General features: G+C 37.3%; 1 protein-coding gene across 1 annotated transcript in view; it reads left to right on the top strand.

Moving 5' to 3' along the window:
* The window catches only part of HSD17B12 (hydroxysteroid 17-beta dehydrogenase 12), a 168,655-nt gene that overhangs the window by 46,697 nt on the left and 106,365 nt on the right, over positions 1-15,593 (top strand). Inside the window, exons 2-3 of the mRNA XM_041722259.1 lie at positions 10,893-10,939; positions 12,386-12,461. Of these exons, the coding sequence (XP_041578193.1) occupies positions 10,893-10,939; positions 12,386-12,461 (123 nt within the window). The remainder of the gene's footprint in view (positions 1-10,892; positions 10,940-12,385; positions 12,462-15,593) is intronic.

The raw sequence follows: 15,593 nt of genomic DNA, 5'->3' as shown, positions 1-15,593 counted from the left end.
ATACTCTGATTATTTTTCCTGTAAAATTATTTTTTATCAAAACATGATTAGGAGAATAAGTCACAGTTGTCTTACTTTGCATCCCTTCCGCTGCCTCTCTTGAATAAAAATGCAGGAAGTTGCTGCTGTTTTATTAACTTGCAGCCTGCATGCTTCTCTTTGTTCTTTGTTAAATATGAGCTGGCATGTGTTAGACTACGTTAGCATTTGCTCTTTGGGACTTCAGTGGTTTCTAAATTCAGCACCGCTAAGCTGCTTCCCTGTTTGCTTGAATCAATTGAGACTGCTATTTTTAGCAACAAAAGGGAATTGAAATAGCAATTTTTTTTCATGTAATAGATCCCCAGGAGGAATACTGATGCAAGTTCTGTCATTTTCTATTGTCCCCATCCCCCAAAAGCATTCAGAGGAAAGGCAGCTGTCATGGTTTGCGGCTGCATTAATCTTTAATCAGTCGAGTGTTTTCTGCATTCAGGTGTTCAGGGAGGGAGAAAAAAAGGGTCAGGAGAAGGAACCTGCCTAGAATAACTAAGCTCTTATGCATGGGCTCTGCAGTCAGAATTTGGTGGGTAGTGGCAGGGAATAGTCAGAAGAGCTAAAAATAGCATATTTGCTTCCAGTGTTCCTCTAGTCTATTTCTGATGTTTGATTTTGATAAGGTTGATTGGGTACTTACTAAAAATATCTGTTCTTAGCAAGTTGAGGACAAAAAGAGTAGAATATTTTTAACCTACACAAACTAAAGTATTTTTGTTGACTGTATAAAATCTGGAAGCTGAGCCCTGGTCAGTTGCCAGTATTTTATATAATCCATAACAAGCTAGACACTTCTGGATGCCAAGATGGGATATTCTTTCTAGTTGTCAGTTTCCATCCTCACAAAGGCTTGCAAATTTGGGTTCTGCTGTTATATTTATATAGGAAGATAGAGGCCTTTTTTTTTTTTTTTAACCTCCCTTTTTTCCCTCCCTTTACTTCCTCTACCTCAGTTCTGCCCCTGGCTATCATACCTGCTCTCACAACCAATAGGGTTAGGGGTGGTACCTGTAGCTTTTTTCTATGTATTGTTGAAGATTACCTTTATTTACTCACTTAATCCATAGCAAAATGGAATCTGAGAACACTCAGTGTTAATAAGCAAATCCCAATGACAAGAACAATGAACTGTCACTACTTTGGTAATCTGACATGCTTTACTAAACCAAAATGGTTCATGCCCCCTTCCCCTTAATCCTGCTTTGGATTTGTTCACTTTATATCCACCATAGCACATTATGAATGAAGTAGTTTTCTCTAACATTGAAAATAATTTCTTTTCAAAGACAGCCTCAGGTTCATCTATAGAAAATGTGTCTCTACAAACTCATCATAAGTAAAGTTAAACTTCTCTTTGTTAAATTTCTTAAATTTCTTTTTAGGTTGCTGGTTCTTGATGTTGAGAGGGGCCAAGGGATATATGGGATTGTGTATAGCAGGTGTTTGGACATTATTACTAAAAAAAAAAAAAAGGAGTTGATAAAACAGTGGATAGTATCCTATGAGGCAAGTTTTCCATTCATAATCTTTTTTCATTCATTCATCCAGCAAAACCTCATTAATCATCTACTTTTTTGCCAGGCACTCTGTTAGCAGTTAGGCTGTCACGATCCAGACAGACCTTTAGATAAACCTTTGTGGTGAATGTCACTAGGGGAGGGGAGGCATGGAATACTGTGGGGGCAAAGAGCTAGGAGATTCTGTTAGTCTAGAGCTCAAGGAAGGCTTAATGGGAGAGGGGGTGTTCAGGTGAAGACTTCAAGGATGAGATGGATACACTGGTTGGAGTGGAATTGGGACTAGAGCAAAACATTTGTTAAGAGAGAGCTTGTTACCTGGGAGGAACTGGAGAAACTTCAGCATGACCAGGGAAGTGAGTGGTAGGAGGAAAATGATGGAAGCTCATGGAAGATAAGCTCATGGAAGACCTCGTGGAAAACAGGGGCAGTAGGAAGCCATTGACTGGTTTTAGACAGGGCAGTGATATCAGAGTTGCCCTTTGGAGGGATCACTTTGGCTACAGTGAGTTGGGGAGTTAAAGGAATGGAAGTGGATGATTTAGTAGGCTGTTGGAATAGTTACTGTGGGAGATGAATGATGGTAGCCCCGGGTGGTGGCAACCAGAAGTGAATGGATTTGTGTTTCAGGTTTTATATAATTGGTAATAGGGAAACACAGTCACTTCTTGACAGAAGAATGAGATCATAAAAATGGTATTTGAGAAAGATAGTTCTTAACTTTGTGAGCATGAAATAAGGGAGGAAAGGCTGAAAAGTTCATTGGACAAGTCTGTATGTGTTCGGATGATTACTTAGGTCGGGATGATAGCTATTATGAAAATTCACTGTTTGATATGAATGAGGTACCTTGAGCAAATATCCTTGTAATCATGTGAGTAGTAAATGTTTTGTTTTAATAATTGACTTTATTGACAGCTTACTCTTGCTTTTCTGAGCCTATAATCATGACTTTAACAAGGTAGAAGTTTATTTTTCACCCAGTTTAAAGAAGACTAGAATTTTTTTTTTTAATTTTTATTTATTTATGATAGTCATACAGAGAGAGAGAGAGAGAGGTAGAGACATTGGCAGAGGGAGAGGGAGAAGCAGGCTCCATGCACCGGGAGCCCGATGTGGGATTCGATCCCGGGTCTCCAGGATCGCGCCCTGGGCCAAAGGCAGGCGCTAAACCACTGCGCCACCCAGGGTTCCCAAGACTAGAATTTGTGTATATGTTTGATACTCTGTGGTAAGTAATGAAAAAGGAAATGATTGTTAAAAAACATGGCATGGTAATTTCATGGAATCCTTAGGAAACTTCCTTCATCTTAGCTCATGGCATCTACCCTCAAGGTTACTCGTAGTTTAAGACTGCCAGACTTACTGCCATCACTTTGGAATTGGCTAGATGAGGGGTCACAAAGGGGTTTCTCCCTGCTGAGTCAGCTTCCTGTGAGCAGCCATTCAAGGCCCCTCATATTACTGCTCGCCTCTTATTTCCAGAATCTAATCATACAGCCATACCTGGTTGCTAAGGAGTTTGGGAAACAGTCTATATTCCAGGCCACAGTTGCTGGAAAAAAGGAAGGGAAGACGGCTGCCAACTGGGCTCTGTCCCAGATGTGCATGTAACATGTGAAGGATGAGTCCCTGGGGGTGTTTCTGTACTTTGCGCCTTACTTCATTGTGGTTGAGTGCTTGATTTTTCATTTTAAGAAACCCAACAAAAAAACAAGCAATACTTCTAATATGAATGATATGGGAGCTGGTCTTTGCTTCATCGGTTTTCATTGCAAGGTAGGTATTTCAGGGTTAGATCAAATGTTTCCCAAAAGACAGAACAAAAGATGATCTTAGGTATTGCACTGATGAATTGTTAAAAATTTTAATAGGCACATACATACATACATATTTTACACTAATATTCTATTTACATTAAAACTGGTGGTCTTTTACAATAATAATTCAGTAAATAGTGCTCAAGTAAATTTTCCATTAAATTTTATTTTTAAGAACTCTATTTTAAGAAAATGTTAAGTACCTTGGGAAGCCAGGGTTTAAGCAGTGCTATGTTGATTTTTGGGAAACTGGACTAGATGGCTCAGTTTATACCATCTTTCTATTTGTGGTAGGAAAGGACTTCTTCGTTAGAAAGACAGGACAGGCACACGGGTAAAAAATACCAACAGCAAGAAGGATAAAAAATAGTAATCTATTTCATGTCTTTTCCCAGTGCCCCAGAAGCAACATAAAAGACTTTTGATTTAAGATATGGTATGCTTTGATTAGCTTCCTAAAATTAATAATGATGAGTTGATTCCCCAGACAAAATGGTATCATCTTCATAGAATCACACTATTATTTTATAAAAATAAAAAATTAATGAACTCTATTAGGAGATTTTTCTATCCAGCTACCAGCTGCTATCTATGCTACCACTTGCAAGATATGTAGCTTTAAAGCAGAGAATGGATCTTTAAAAGCAAAAGGAGCAGGACAATGCTTGTCTTCATTGTGTCTTAAAGTTCTTTTTTTTTTTTTTTTTTTTTTTGCATCAAGTGAAACTTATGGTCAACTGAAGTTTGACAGATGACTTGGTCATGTTTGTACATGACCAAGTGTTATTGTGAACACTTACCTACTGTATTGCATAGAGAACTAAAGAATTTTGTCATTTCCTTTGATGGAGGAGAGATAGTTGATCCCCCATTGCCTGGCCATTGTGTAGGTGACTGATTATTGTAGGACTACAGAGGTGCTTGCAGAGATGACTAAGGGAGCCTTTGAGTTTCCAGTTTTATTTTTTATTTCTTTGTGCCCATAAAAATTTTTATCCTTTCCTATTTCCTTACAAAAAAATGTACTTGTGATGTAATATTTGGCTCATATATAACTATGCAGTGCTGGATTTGATTTTGAGAATTATTAGGATATAGAAAAATGACATATTTTCTGAAAAACTTACTCATTTTAGAGAATTCCTGAGACCATGTGCAAGCAGGGGGAGGTGCAGAGGGGGAGAGAGAGAAGCCGACTCCCCTCTGAGTGTAGGACCCTGCATGGGGCTTGATCTACGACTCTGAGATTGTGACCTGAGCCAGAATCAAGAGCTGGACACTCAACTCACTGAGCCACCCAGGCGCCCCTAGAAAAATGATATTTTTATCTCTCTAAAAAGATCAGGCAAATTTTTAATATTTATACTGTTTAAAGTCATATTGTTTCTGCTTAATATTTAAAGTCCTAACCTTGGAATGGGTGATTTATAGAACAGCTGATATCCAGAATGGACCTTATACATCATTGTAGTCTTCAAAGTTGTGCACATAATAGTTTCTAAGAACTGACCCAATAACTATATTCCTAGCTTTTTATTTCTTGAAAATCCTCTCTAAAAATCAGGAGAATGGGAAACAGAAAGCTCCATTTTGATAAGACGAGGGAACTTCTGAAATCCCTCATTCCCCAGTAACAGCAAATGTTAGGTAGAAGAGTGGTAACTGACTTCACAGAGTGGATGCCAGAGTGCTCACAGATAGTCCACCATTAGGAAGCACACAGATTTGCTTTTGGGTCACAGAAAAGCCCAACTGGGAATATCAGGTACTTCAAAAGACAGGGTAGGAAAGGCCACTGAACCAGATGTGCTTGAGACTCGGAGAAACTGGGCACAGGAGAAGGCAGAAGTCAGATACCTGACTGAGAACAGGAGTTGAGTAAAAAGTCTGCAAACTAATAGCTACTCATCTACCCCGCAGCCAGAAGATTGAAACTGGGAAATGCGTCTTAGATACCAAAGAGTCTCAGAAAAGATACGGACTTTTGTGGAATCCCTAATAAAAAAGCTGGTTTGCTCACTGATTACCCTAGAGCAAGGCTCACAGTGTAATCACCCCCTGTATGCATATTAGTTGCATATTAATGGTTCCAAGATGAGACAGAGCAAATCAGTCAAAAGGAATGTGGAGGAAACAGACTATAAGAATAAAATATAAATACAATTGACCCATGAACAATGTGGACATTAGGGGTCCTGTGCAGTTGAAAGCCTGCATGTAACTTCTGGTCCCCAAAAGCTTAACTACGAATAGCCTACTGTTGACTTGGAAGTCCTACTGATAACAACAGTTGATTAACATATTTTATATTTCATGTTAGCTGACTGTATTCTTACACTCAGCTAGAGAGAATAAAAAGTTTATTAAGAAAATCATAAGGAGGGCAGCCCCAGTGGCTCAGCGTTTTATCGTTGCCTTCAGTCCAGGGTGTGATCTTGGAGACCTGGGATGGAGTCCCACGTCAGGCTCCCTGCATGTAGCCTGCTCCTCCCTCTGCCTGTGTCTCTGCCTCTCTCTCTCTCTCTCTCAATCTCTCTCTCTCTCTCTGTCTCTCATGAATAAATAAATAAAATCTTTAAAAAATTCATAAGGAAAAGAAAATACATTTATAGTACTGTATTGTACTTATAAAATCTGTGGATAAGTGGACCTAGTGCAGTTCAAGTCTTTTGTTGTTCAAGTGTCAACTGTATATAAATAAAATCTAATTAATATCCTCAGAGATAAGAGAAGATAATAAGTCTTAATTAAAGAACAAGACGCTCCTTAAAAAAAAAAAAAAGAAGATGGTTGGGGCAGCCCAGGTGGCTCAGCGGTTTAGCACCACATTCCACCCAGGGCATGATCCTGGAGACCCGGGATCGAGTCCCACATCCGGCTCCCTGTGTGGAGTCTGGTCCTCCCTCTGCCTGTGTCTCTGCCTCTCTCTCTCTCTCTCTCTCTCTCTCTCGCTCTGTTTCTAATAAATAAATAAAAATCTTAAAAAAAAATTCTCTTATTTAAAAAAGATGGCAAGAGCAATCATAAGAAAGGAGAGCTCTTCAAAATTAAAAACCTGATAATCTAAAATTTGAAAGTCAATAGAAAGTTTGGAAGATAAAGTTGAAGAAATTTCCAGGAAAGTAGAAAATGAAAAGTATGATTATTAGAGAAATGGTTATATCTAAATTCTGATTAATAAGAATTCCAGAAAAAGAAAAGTGTGGGAAAGAAATTATCAAAGAATCAATATAAGAAAACTGCTAGAATTGAAGGTCATGGATTTTAAGGCTCATCAGTGCCTAGAACCAATCAATGGAAAAACACCCACTGAAGGGTATATTATCATGATAGAGTAGTAAAGAGTAGTAAAGATGAAATGATAATCCTGAAAGTCTCCAGTGACAAAAAAAGCAGGTCACTTATCAATGGTCTGAACTCAGAAACAGTATTAGGGCTGAAAGACAATGGAGAGTTTTCTTCAATTTTTTTTGTTGTTGTTGTTAACAATGATTTCCTACTTAGAATTTTATACCCAGTTAAACTATCATGTATGAGATTAGAATATAGACTTAAAAAAAAAAGATATACACACAAAAAAAGTTTTCTCTTAAATTCTCAAAAAAGTTTCTCTTAATCTGTCACATAAATTTAATAGGACATTCTGGATGCCATCATAGACCAGAGGGGCATTCAGTAACAGAAAATCTGAAAAAGATACGGGCTTTTGTTGATAACACAGTAGTCCTAGTCCCCCTCTTATCTGAGATTTTGCTCTTCACAGTTTCAGTTACCTGTAGTCAACTGTGGTCCAGAAGCAGATGATCTTCATTCTGGCATCTTGTCAGAAGGAATAGTAGTCTAAGACTACATCATAATGCCTTACATCTTTCACCTCCATTCATCTCATCACGTGGACATTTTGTCTCACATCATCACAAGAAGGCCAAGTGTAGTACAACAAAGTTTTGTGAGAGAGTGACCACATTCATATAACTTTTATTATAGTACATTAGAATTGTTCTATTTTGTTATTGTTATTAATTTCTTGCTGTGCCTAACTTACAAATAGAACTTTATCATCGGTATGTATGCCTATGAAAACCCATAGTATATGCAGGGTGTGGTACTGTCCATAGTTCCAGGCATCACTGAGGGTCTTGGAATGCATCCCCATGGAAAAGAGGGGACTACTATAATGTATCAATATTCTTTTTTTTTTTTCATTTTTTTTCAATATTCTTTCATGAATTATGACGAATGTAAAATGTGAGGAATAGGAGAAACTGACTTGGAATATAGAGATCACCTTGTATTATCTTTACATTTTTTGGGAAGTCTAAAAAACTACTCTAAAATAGTTTTAGAATAAGAGTTTATTTAAAAAGTTTAAAAAATAAAACGTTTACTTATATAAAAGTTTATTTAAAAAACTGTTCACAAAAATATGTCTTCATGCATCTGTCCATGGGAAGTTACTGGTGGATATGCTCCCTAATAGGGGACTAGAACAAGATGTAGGAATAAGAGCTTCAGCACAGGAGAGGGAGGCCAAGGGAATTCTAGAGCAACAACAGTGCAGTAGAGTAGCCATTCCAGGGAGGAACAGCTGGAAGACTCTGGGAAAGTAATCTGGGGGAAAAAAAGGAATGGAACACATTCATGGGATTGATTATGTGGGAAATTGTATTGAGAGGCTGTTAGGGAATGAGGAAGATTTAAAAAGAAAACTATGCGGGATCCCTGGGTGGCGCAGCGGTTTGGCGCCTGCCTTTGGCCCAGGGCGCCATCCTGGAGACCCGGGATTGAATCCCACGTCGGGCTCCCGGTGCATGGAGCCTGCTTCTCCCTCTGCCTATGTCTCTGCCTCTCTCTCTCTCTCTCACTGTGTGCCTATCATAAATAAATAAAATTTAAAAAAAAATTTTTTTTTAAATAAAATAAAAATAAAAAGAAAACTATGCAAATGGAAGAAAAAAGACAGTTTAAACTATAGGAAAAGAAAAATGTTGACCAAGAAAGGAAATGTAGTTGTACAATATTATTTGGTTCAGTAGTGAATAATATATTTATCTCGCCACAGCAATTGTTGTGTAATAAAGAATCTGACTGGCCTTAATCCTCGTTTCTGGTGGGGAGCATCTAAATCCTTGGAATTTCCTGAGTGATCGGATTGTCTTTATTACTCAGGGTGGGCCCTGATCCTTTATGCCAATGAGAGGACTCGTGGTTGAACCCTAGATAGCTTCAAGATGGGGGCTAGTCATGCCAGAAAGACCAGTCATATGACTAGAAGATTGGAAGTCTGAGCTATATGATACCAGTTCAACCTTCCAGCCTCTGGGAGTGAAGAGGGTTTGGAGGTTGAGTTCTGTGAGATGTCAATATGTAGTCAACTATGCCTTTGTAATGATGCCCAATAAAAACTCTGGACTTTATTTTTTTTTATTTATTATTTTTTTTAAATTTATGATAGTCACACAGAGAGAGAGAGGCAGAGACACAGGCAGAGGGAGAAGCAGGCTCCGTGCACTGGGAGCCCGATGTGGGACTCGATCCCGGGTCTCCAGGATCACGCCCTGGGCCAAAGGCAGGCGCCAAACCGCTGCGCCACCCAGGGATCCCAAAACTCTGGACTTTAAAGCTTGATGCAGCTTCTTAGTTGGTGAACACACTGATGTGTTGTGAGGGTGAAGTGCTCTGATTCAGAGAGGGCACAGAAGCTCTGCATTCAGAACCCTCCTAGACCTTGCCCCATTGTGAGTATTCATTTGTTTGATCCTGATTTGTATCCTTTATTAAAAAACTGTAACCACAAATTGTTACATTGTCCTGAGTCCTGTGAATTATTTAGTGAATTTTGCTGAAGCTGAGGAGTTGTGAGAACCCTGAATTTTGCAGTCAGGTAGGGTGGATGCCTGTGGGGACCTCTGAACTTGCAGCTGATGCTCGAAGTGTGGACAGTTTTGCTGGGGCCCATGTCCTATGGTTAGTGTCAGAATTAAGTTGCATTATTATACTGATGTACACACTGATTATTGACAGAGCCTTGTGCTATAATTTCATTGGAAGGAGATGGAAGATAAAGGGGAGTGGGTGTTCTCAACCAACTATAATAAGTAATATAAAAATTGATCAATCAGGAGATAACAGTGTGAGCACAGGATTTAGAACAAGGATTCAAACAGAAGAGGGTGGTGCCTGCATGGCTCTGTCCACTGAGCGTCTGGCTCTTGGTTTTGCTCAGGTCATGATCTCAGGATCAAGAGATCAAGCCCTTTGTTGGGCTCTGAGCTGAGCATGGAGCCTGCTTAAGATTCTCTCTCCCTCTGCCCCTCCTCCCCAGTGCAAGTGCACTCCCCCCACCCCAAACCCCTAAAGAACCCAAAGATCACTGTTTTGAAACCTCTAATGAAATTCTGTTTCCCAGTGGTAATCAATGGCTGCTGATCAAACAACAAAGAAAGATAATCAGACACGTGTCTCCAGCTGTATAAATCTGCAGTATTTATGAATATTATGAATATTCTTACCAAATAAACCAAAACTTGAATTTGATCAAGAATTGATAGGTAACCACTAAGGGACAGAAGAACATGTTACAAGATATTAGGGAAATGTAATCAGCAAATGCCAGGCTGGAAAAGTAACAGGACCCAGTATCTTCAACAAATAGTAGGGAAATTGGGGGTGGGGCTGGAGAGGGAGGGGAGGAGAAAGAGTTGGAGATTGAGAAAGGTAGATGGATAGATAGAACCTATAGATTAAAAGAGATTTAATAGACATTAACCAATTTTAGGTATGGAGGTTATTTAATCCTGATTTGATCAAATTATTAGGAGTTTTCTGAAATACTTGGGGAAATTTACATACTGATTAGAAAATTGATGTTTGATTTGATAGAAAATTTCATTAGGATTTATTATTTACAGTTTAAGAATGTGATGATGGTATTGTGGTTATTTTAAATAGCATATACTGAAATTCTTATGAAGTCATGATGTTAGTAATTAAATGATTTGAGGTGGGAAGAAGCAGTGGGGGGTATATAGTTGAAGCAAGAGTAGTTAAAATCATGTTGCTAGTCTTGGAAGCTGGGTCATGGATACATGGAGTTTTGTCACACTGTTTCTATTTTTTTTGCTCAGCTAAATTCTGGGAGATTTGTCCATATTTTGAATATATCAGTAGTTCTTTTTTATTGCTATTTAGTATTGCATGAGCTAGGCATATATTTAGTTCTGGACATAAAGCCAGACAGGTTTTGTTTTTTTTTTCCAAAATGATTCTATCAATTTAAGAGCCACCAGCAATGTATGAAATTTCAGTTGCTCTACAACTTTGTCAACACTTGGTATTGCAGTCTTTTAAATTTTAGCCATGTGGTGGGTGTTCCATCTTAAATTGAAACCAGTAGTATTGCTTCATCTTTTACATCAAAGTATTATACAGGTCCTCTGATGTGTAACTGGTGGGTCCTAACTATAATTTGTTCTTCATTATAGTTCTTAATCTAAACTATTTTTTTTTCTTTTCTCAGTTGTCACAGGTAGTACTGATGGAATTGGCAAATCATATGCAGAAGAGGTAGGTAATTTTCAAGACCTTTCTTTTTGGTGTAACAATAAAAGAACAAATGTGGGATGATCTCCTATAGTAGCTTTGATTTTTGAAGTTAAAAACAAATATAATGTTATATAGTACAATAGATATGTTTTATGTCTAGTCAGAAACACCATGTTTGCTTACACAAAGACAATTTTAAAATAAGTTTTTGTGCAAAAAGGAGTATAAAACTTTATATCCCAGTAAGTTGAAATTGAGGAAAATATAGTTTTATTTTATATTGTGTAATTATGGATAATCATTAGTTTTAATGTCAGTTGTTTGGAACTATTTTCTGAAAGATGGCTGTATTATTATGGGATAGTTATATTTCCAGGCTAGTCCATGGCTTCGTTTTTTGATACAGAGGACTATAATTGACTAAAAGATATTAACAGACATAGGCAAAGGGTTCAAGTTCTCTGTAATGTCATGAAATGAGAGGGACCATGACAGCTTGAGGACCACTGTACAAAGCAGGAGCGATGGTAGTACTCTTTTTTTTTTTTTTTTTTTTTTTAAGATTTTATTTGTTTATTCATCAGAGACACAGAAAGAGAGGCAGCGACACAGGCAGAGGGAGAAGCTGGCTCCATGCAAGGAGCCCGATGCAAGACTCGATCCCTAGAATCCGGGATCAAGCCCTGAGCCAAAGGCTGACGCTCAACCGCTGAGCCACCTGGGTGTCCTGATGGTAGTACTCTTAAGGCAAGCTTCCCTGCCTTCTAGTTCAGCTAAGGCACCACAGCTTATGATACTGCCCAGTTGTGATGACAATCCTGACAGATCCACTGAATTTCTCATTTGTCATTCTCAATGGGAGATCTTTTTAAAATCTTTCTTTGATGCCAGTCTTTCAATCTTTATGTATCCAGTCCAAAACAGAATTTTTTTGAAAGCTGACTTTTAAATTATAGAAGTAATAGATACTTATGATTTTATTTATTTATGTATTTTTAAAGATGATTTGTTTTAGAGAGAGAGAGTATGAACACGAGCAGGAAGGGCAAAGGGAGAAGGAGAGAGACTTTCAAACAGATTCTGCACCTGGGGCAGATCTCATGACCCTGAGATCACAACCTGAGCCGAAACCAAGAGTCAGATACTTAACCAACTATGCCACCTAGTATTTATGATTTTAAAAACTAAAGTGTAGATGGGTACCAAATGAAAAGTAAAAGTTTTACTCCTTCTGAGGCCCTTTGACATTTATATAGTAGCTTGATTTAGAAATATAACCCTTTGGGGGGATCCTTTAGTGAGGTCTTCGTTTTGGATTGCCCATTCATTACCGCTTAGATTTATTGCTTTTTTAGTTGGGCTTATCATATTACCCGGTTTTCTTAAAACGAGAAAATATCTGATTTTTGTTTTTTAATGAATTATACAGGTGTAATTCAACTTTTTGTTGGTTTTTTATTGTTTCAGTTAGCAAAACATGGAATGAAGGTTGTCCTTATCAGCAGATCACAGGATAAACTGAATCAAGTTTCCAGTGAAATAAGTAAGTTTTTCACACACCCTCTTATCCTTTTATGTTTACAAAAGGAAAACAGCTAATCTAAGTTGAATGTTTTCAAGTAGGTATTTAGCACTGACATTTATTTAGAGTTCAGAAAACTTTCTAATTTTATTAAAGGGATGTCTTAAAATGGATCATCGTTTTTTTTTCAAATTAATAATGGGACTGTTAAAACTTCCTTAAAATGTTTTTTACTGACTTACTTAGTTGTTGTTAGGAGTCAGATTATCTGATTATTTTATCATACTCTACTTAAACACCTGAATTCCTTTTCTGTTGCTTTATTTCAGTAATCTTGCATTTTTAACTCTTTGACATCATTTTTTAAAAAACAATTTTATTACTATTTTTTTTAATTTAAATTCAATTATCCAACAGGTAGTACATTACTAGTTTCAGTGACATCATTGCCTCTAAAGGTATATGTAATTGAAGAAAAATACAAAAGACTATCTATACACACACAAGAGGGAATCTTTTGAGCTTTCTTCTTAGTCACCTATGCTCGAGACCTGAATTACCATATAACAGAGATTCTTAACTGACATCTAACTAACCGACCAGATGGATAAAGCAGTGCTGTCCATTTCCTTGGTAGAACATACTGGCTGCTGTTTCCAGTGTGCTGTTTACGGCTGGTAGGCTTCTCAGTTGATACTTTAATGCTTTTACCCCCACAAATCAAATTATTTGCTATAAGAGTCAGCTATGTTTGTTCCCAAACTTATGCTGAGTGCATTTATTTATTATTTAATATTCTGCACACTGATGCAGTATTTGTGGAGAAAGGGGGAGTTATTTCTACAAAAACTCATTTGAATGCTCTGAAAAAAGTGAGTAAAGCGAGTTCTTTTCAGAAATCGGCTGTCAAATAGTGATAAACAAGTCAAATGTAAAATAATTGGAAAAATGATAAAAAAGAAATTTGTTCTCTAATTGTTCCATATTTGTTGAAATTTTTGCTGCCCTTTAAAAGAACTGAAACTGCAATCATAAATGATGTGTTATGGGCGTGGGTTAGGCAAGAAAGTCTGGAATACCAGTCAACGGATCTAAAGTCAAGTGTAAGACCTGGGGTCCTACACAGGATTGGTGAATGAATTACATTTGTGCAAGAGTTAAATTAAATAAAATGGTTACAATGTATATATATTGTTTTCTAGGATTCCCACTTTAACTTCTATGAGTGGGCAACTAACAAACTCTTCCAATCCTTTCAGATGAGAGAGGATTTCTGCTGGGTTTTTTTTTTTTTCCAGCTTTTTTAAAGATATAATTGATGTATAACATTGTGTAAGCTTAAGGTGTACCACATACTGTATTATATTACTAACATTACTACCTACTATTAACATTTATATGGTGCTTTATTACTTATTTATTCCCTCATATGTATTATCTTCTTTTATCTTTCAAACATCATTGTGACGTATATATTTTTATTATTGTTTCTTTCCAGACCATAGCTGGTTCTTCTGGACAGATTACATACAAATGCACTTCATCTTTATGTAAAAAACAGATCTTTATAATACTAAGTATGCTAAATCTTTAAAAAAAAGTTTTTTTAAATCCTGTTAGTGGGCACAGAACTTTACATCTTTGGCATTTAAGGGGTTTAACTTTCAAGGTATTAACTATGTGAACACAACACTTGAAGCTCCAAGACATACAGTATTTTGAAGTTGTGCTAAGGTATAAATTTGAATTAAGCCATGAGATTAATGAGCCTGAGGCAGTTAACTTAGATGTTAGTTGAACTTAACTTATTACCTGGACCTTAATTCTGTTTTTTCTTAGTTACTTGTGCTCAATGTATAATTAACTCCTAAATCATAAAAATATTATATTTGTGCATGTGAGTGGGTAAAATTGGCTGTTAATGGAAGCATTTACTAGTTACTGGAAGTAACAGTTCATAGGTGAAATATAGAATCTTTGATTAAATGGAATGTTGAATTTTGAAATGCTATGATCTGAACAAATCCAGCATCTAGTTGTTCCCGAAAGAAGTGGAAGCTCCTAGCAGTCTTTTAGAAAATGCTCCAGCCTATACAAAAATTTTTCAACAAGTCAGAAGTATACTTTAATGATATTTGAGAATTTATTAATGTGTGATATGAGGTAACATGTAACTCTGGGCAGAGATGTGGTTCTGGATAAAGACAGGATCCTGTTCAAACATTTTCATGAAGGGACAGATGGTCACGCACTGAATTGACTTTTAATATGTTTTCCTGGGCATCATGTAAATTTAATGACAAAAGTGGTATCAGCAGACCAGGTCCTCAGTTCTAAGCTGAAGAAATAGAAAGAGGAGATTATATATGCCTTTATAGGTTTTCAACTCAGATGTAAATCATCTCTTTGGTAGGATAATGTTTCCATGGACATATCTATTTCAGGAGAAGGAGGGACCCGAATTGAATGTTGACAGAGTTAGTTTGTCTAACACATCTTTATTGCATGCCCGTGTACAAGGTCCTCTGCTAAGTGGTCAGCAGACAGTGGTGAACATGATAGAGGCAGTCCTTGCTTTCATGGAACTTATATTCGAGTGGAGGAGACAGAAAAAAATAGTTGAAAAAAGCAAAAAACAAAACAAAGCAATCAGACAAAGAAATAATTGCAGCTTGTAATAGTGCCAGGTAAGAAACAAACAAAGGGAGGACACGGGGAGGTTTTCATTTTGTAGCAGTGTGGTAAATTTTATGATTGACAGGATGTTAAAGGGCTAGACTAATAGCCTCTTGCCCATATAATGGCACTCTAGTTATGATGCTGGAACCTTAGGTGAAGAGAGGATCCACTAGGCCCTCTTAGGGGGTGTAGTGGTGGAGGGGTTGTCTCTGCAAGTTGCACATGATAAATCCACTCTAGCATTCCTATTCTCTTAAGCCTTTGAATCGCTGCTTCTACATTATGCCAGGGAAGTTGTGGCTTCTCAAACTTATTAAATGTAGGGCCATCATGGAGTCCAAGTTTCAGTCAGCCAGCCAAGTTAACTCTTAGAGCCTCATCCAGTTATATAAGCTAACCATTAATTCCTAAATCTTGAGTAAGTGATTCATATTTTAAAAAATACCCCAATCCAGTATTACATTATGTTTTCCT

Source organism: Vulpes lagopus, chromosome 11, assembly GCF_018345385.1.
Source record: "Vulpes lagopus strain Blue_001 chromosome 11, ASM1834538v1, whole genome shotgun sequence".
Classification (NCBI taxonomy): Eukaryota; Metazoa; Chordata; class Mammalia; order Carnivora; family Canidae; genus Vulpes; species Vulpes lagopus.
Note: the sequence above shows the minus strand (reverse complement) of the source record. Positions and strands in the feature narration are given on the sequence as shown.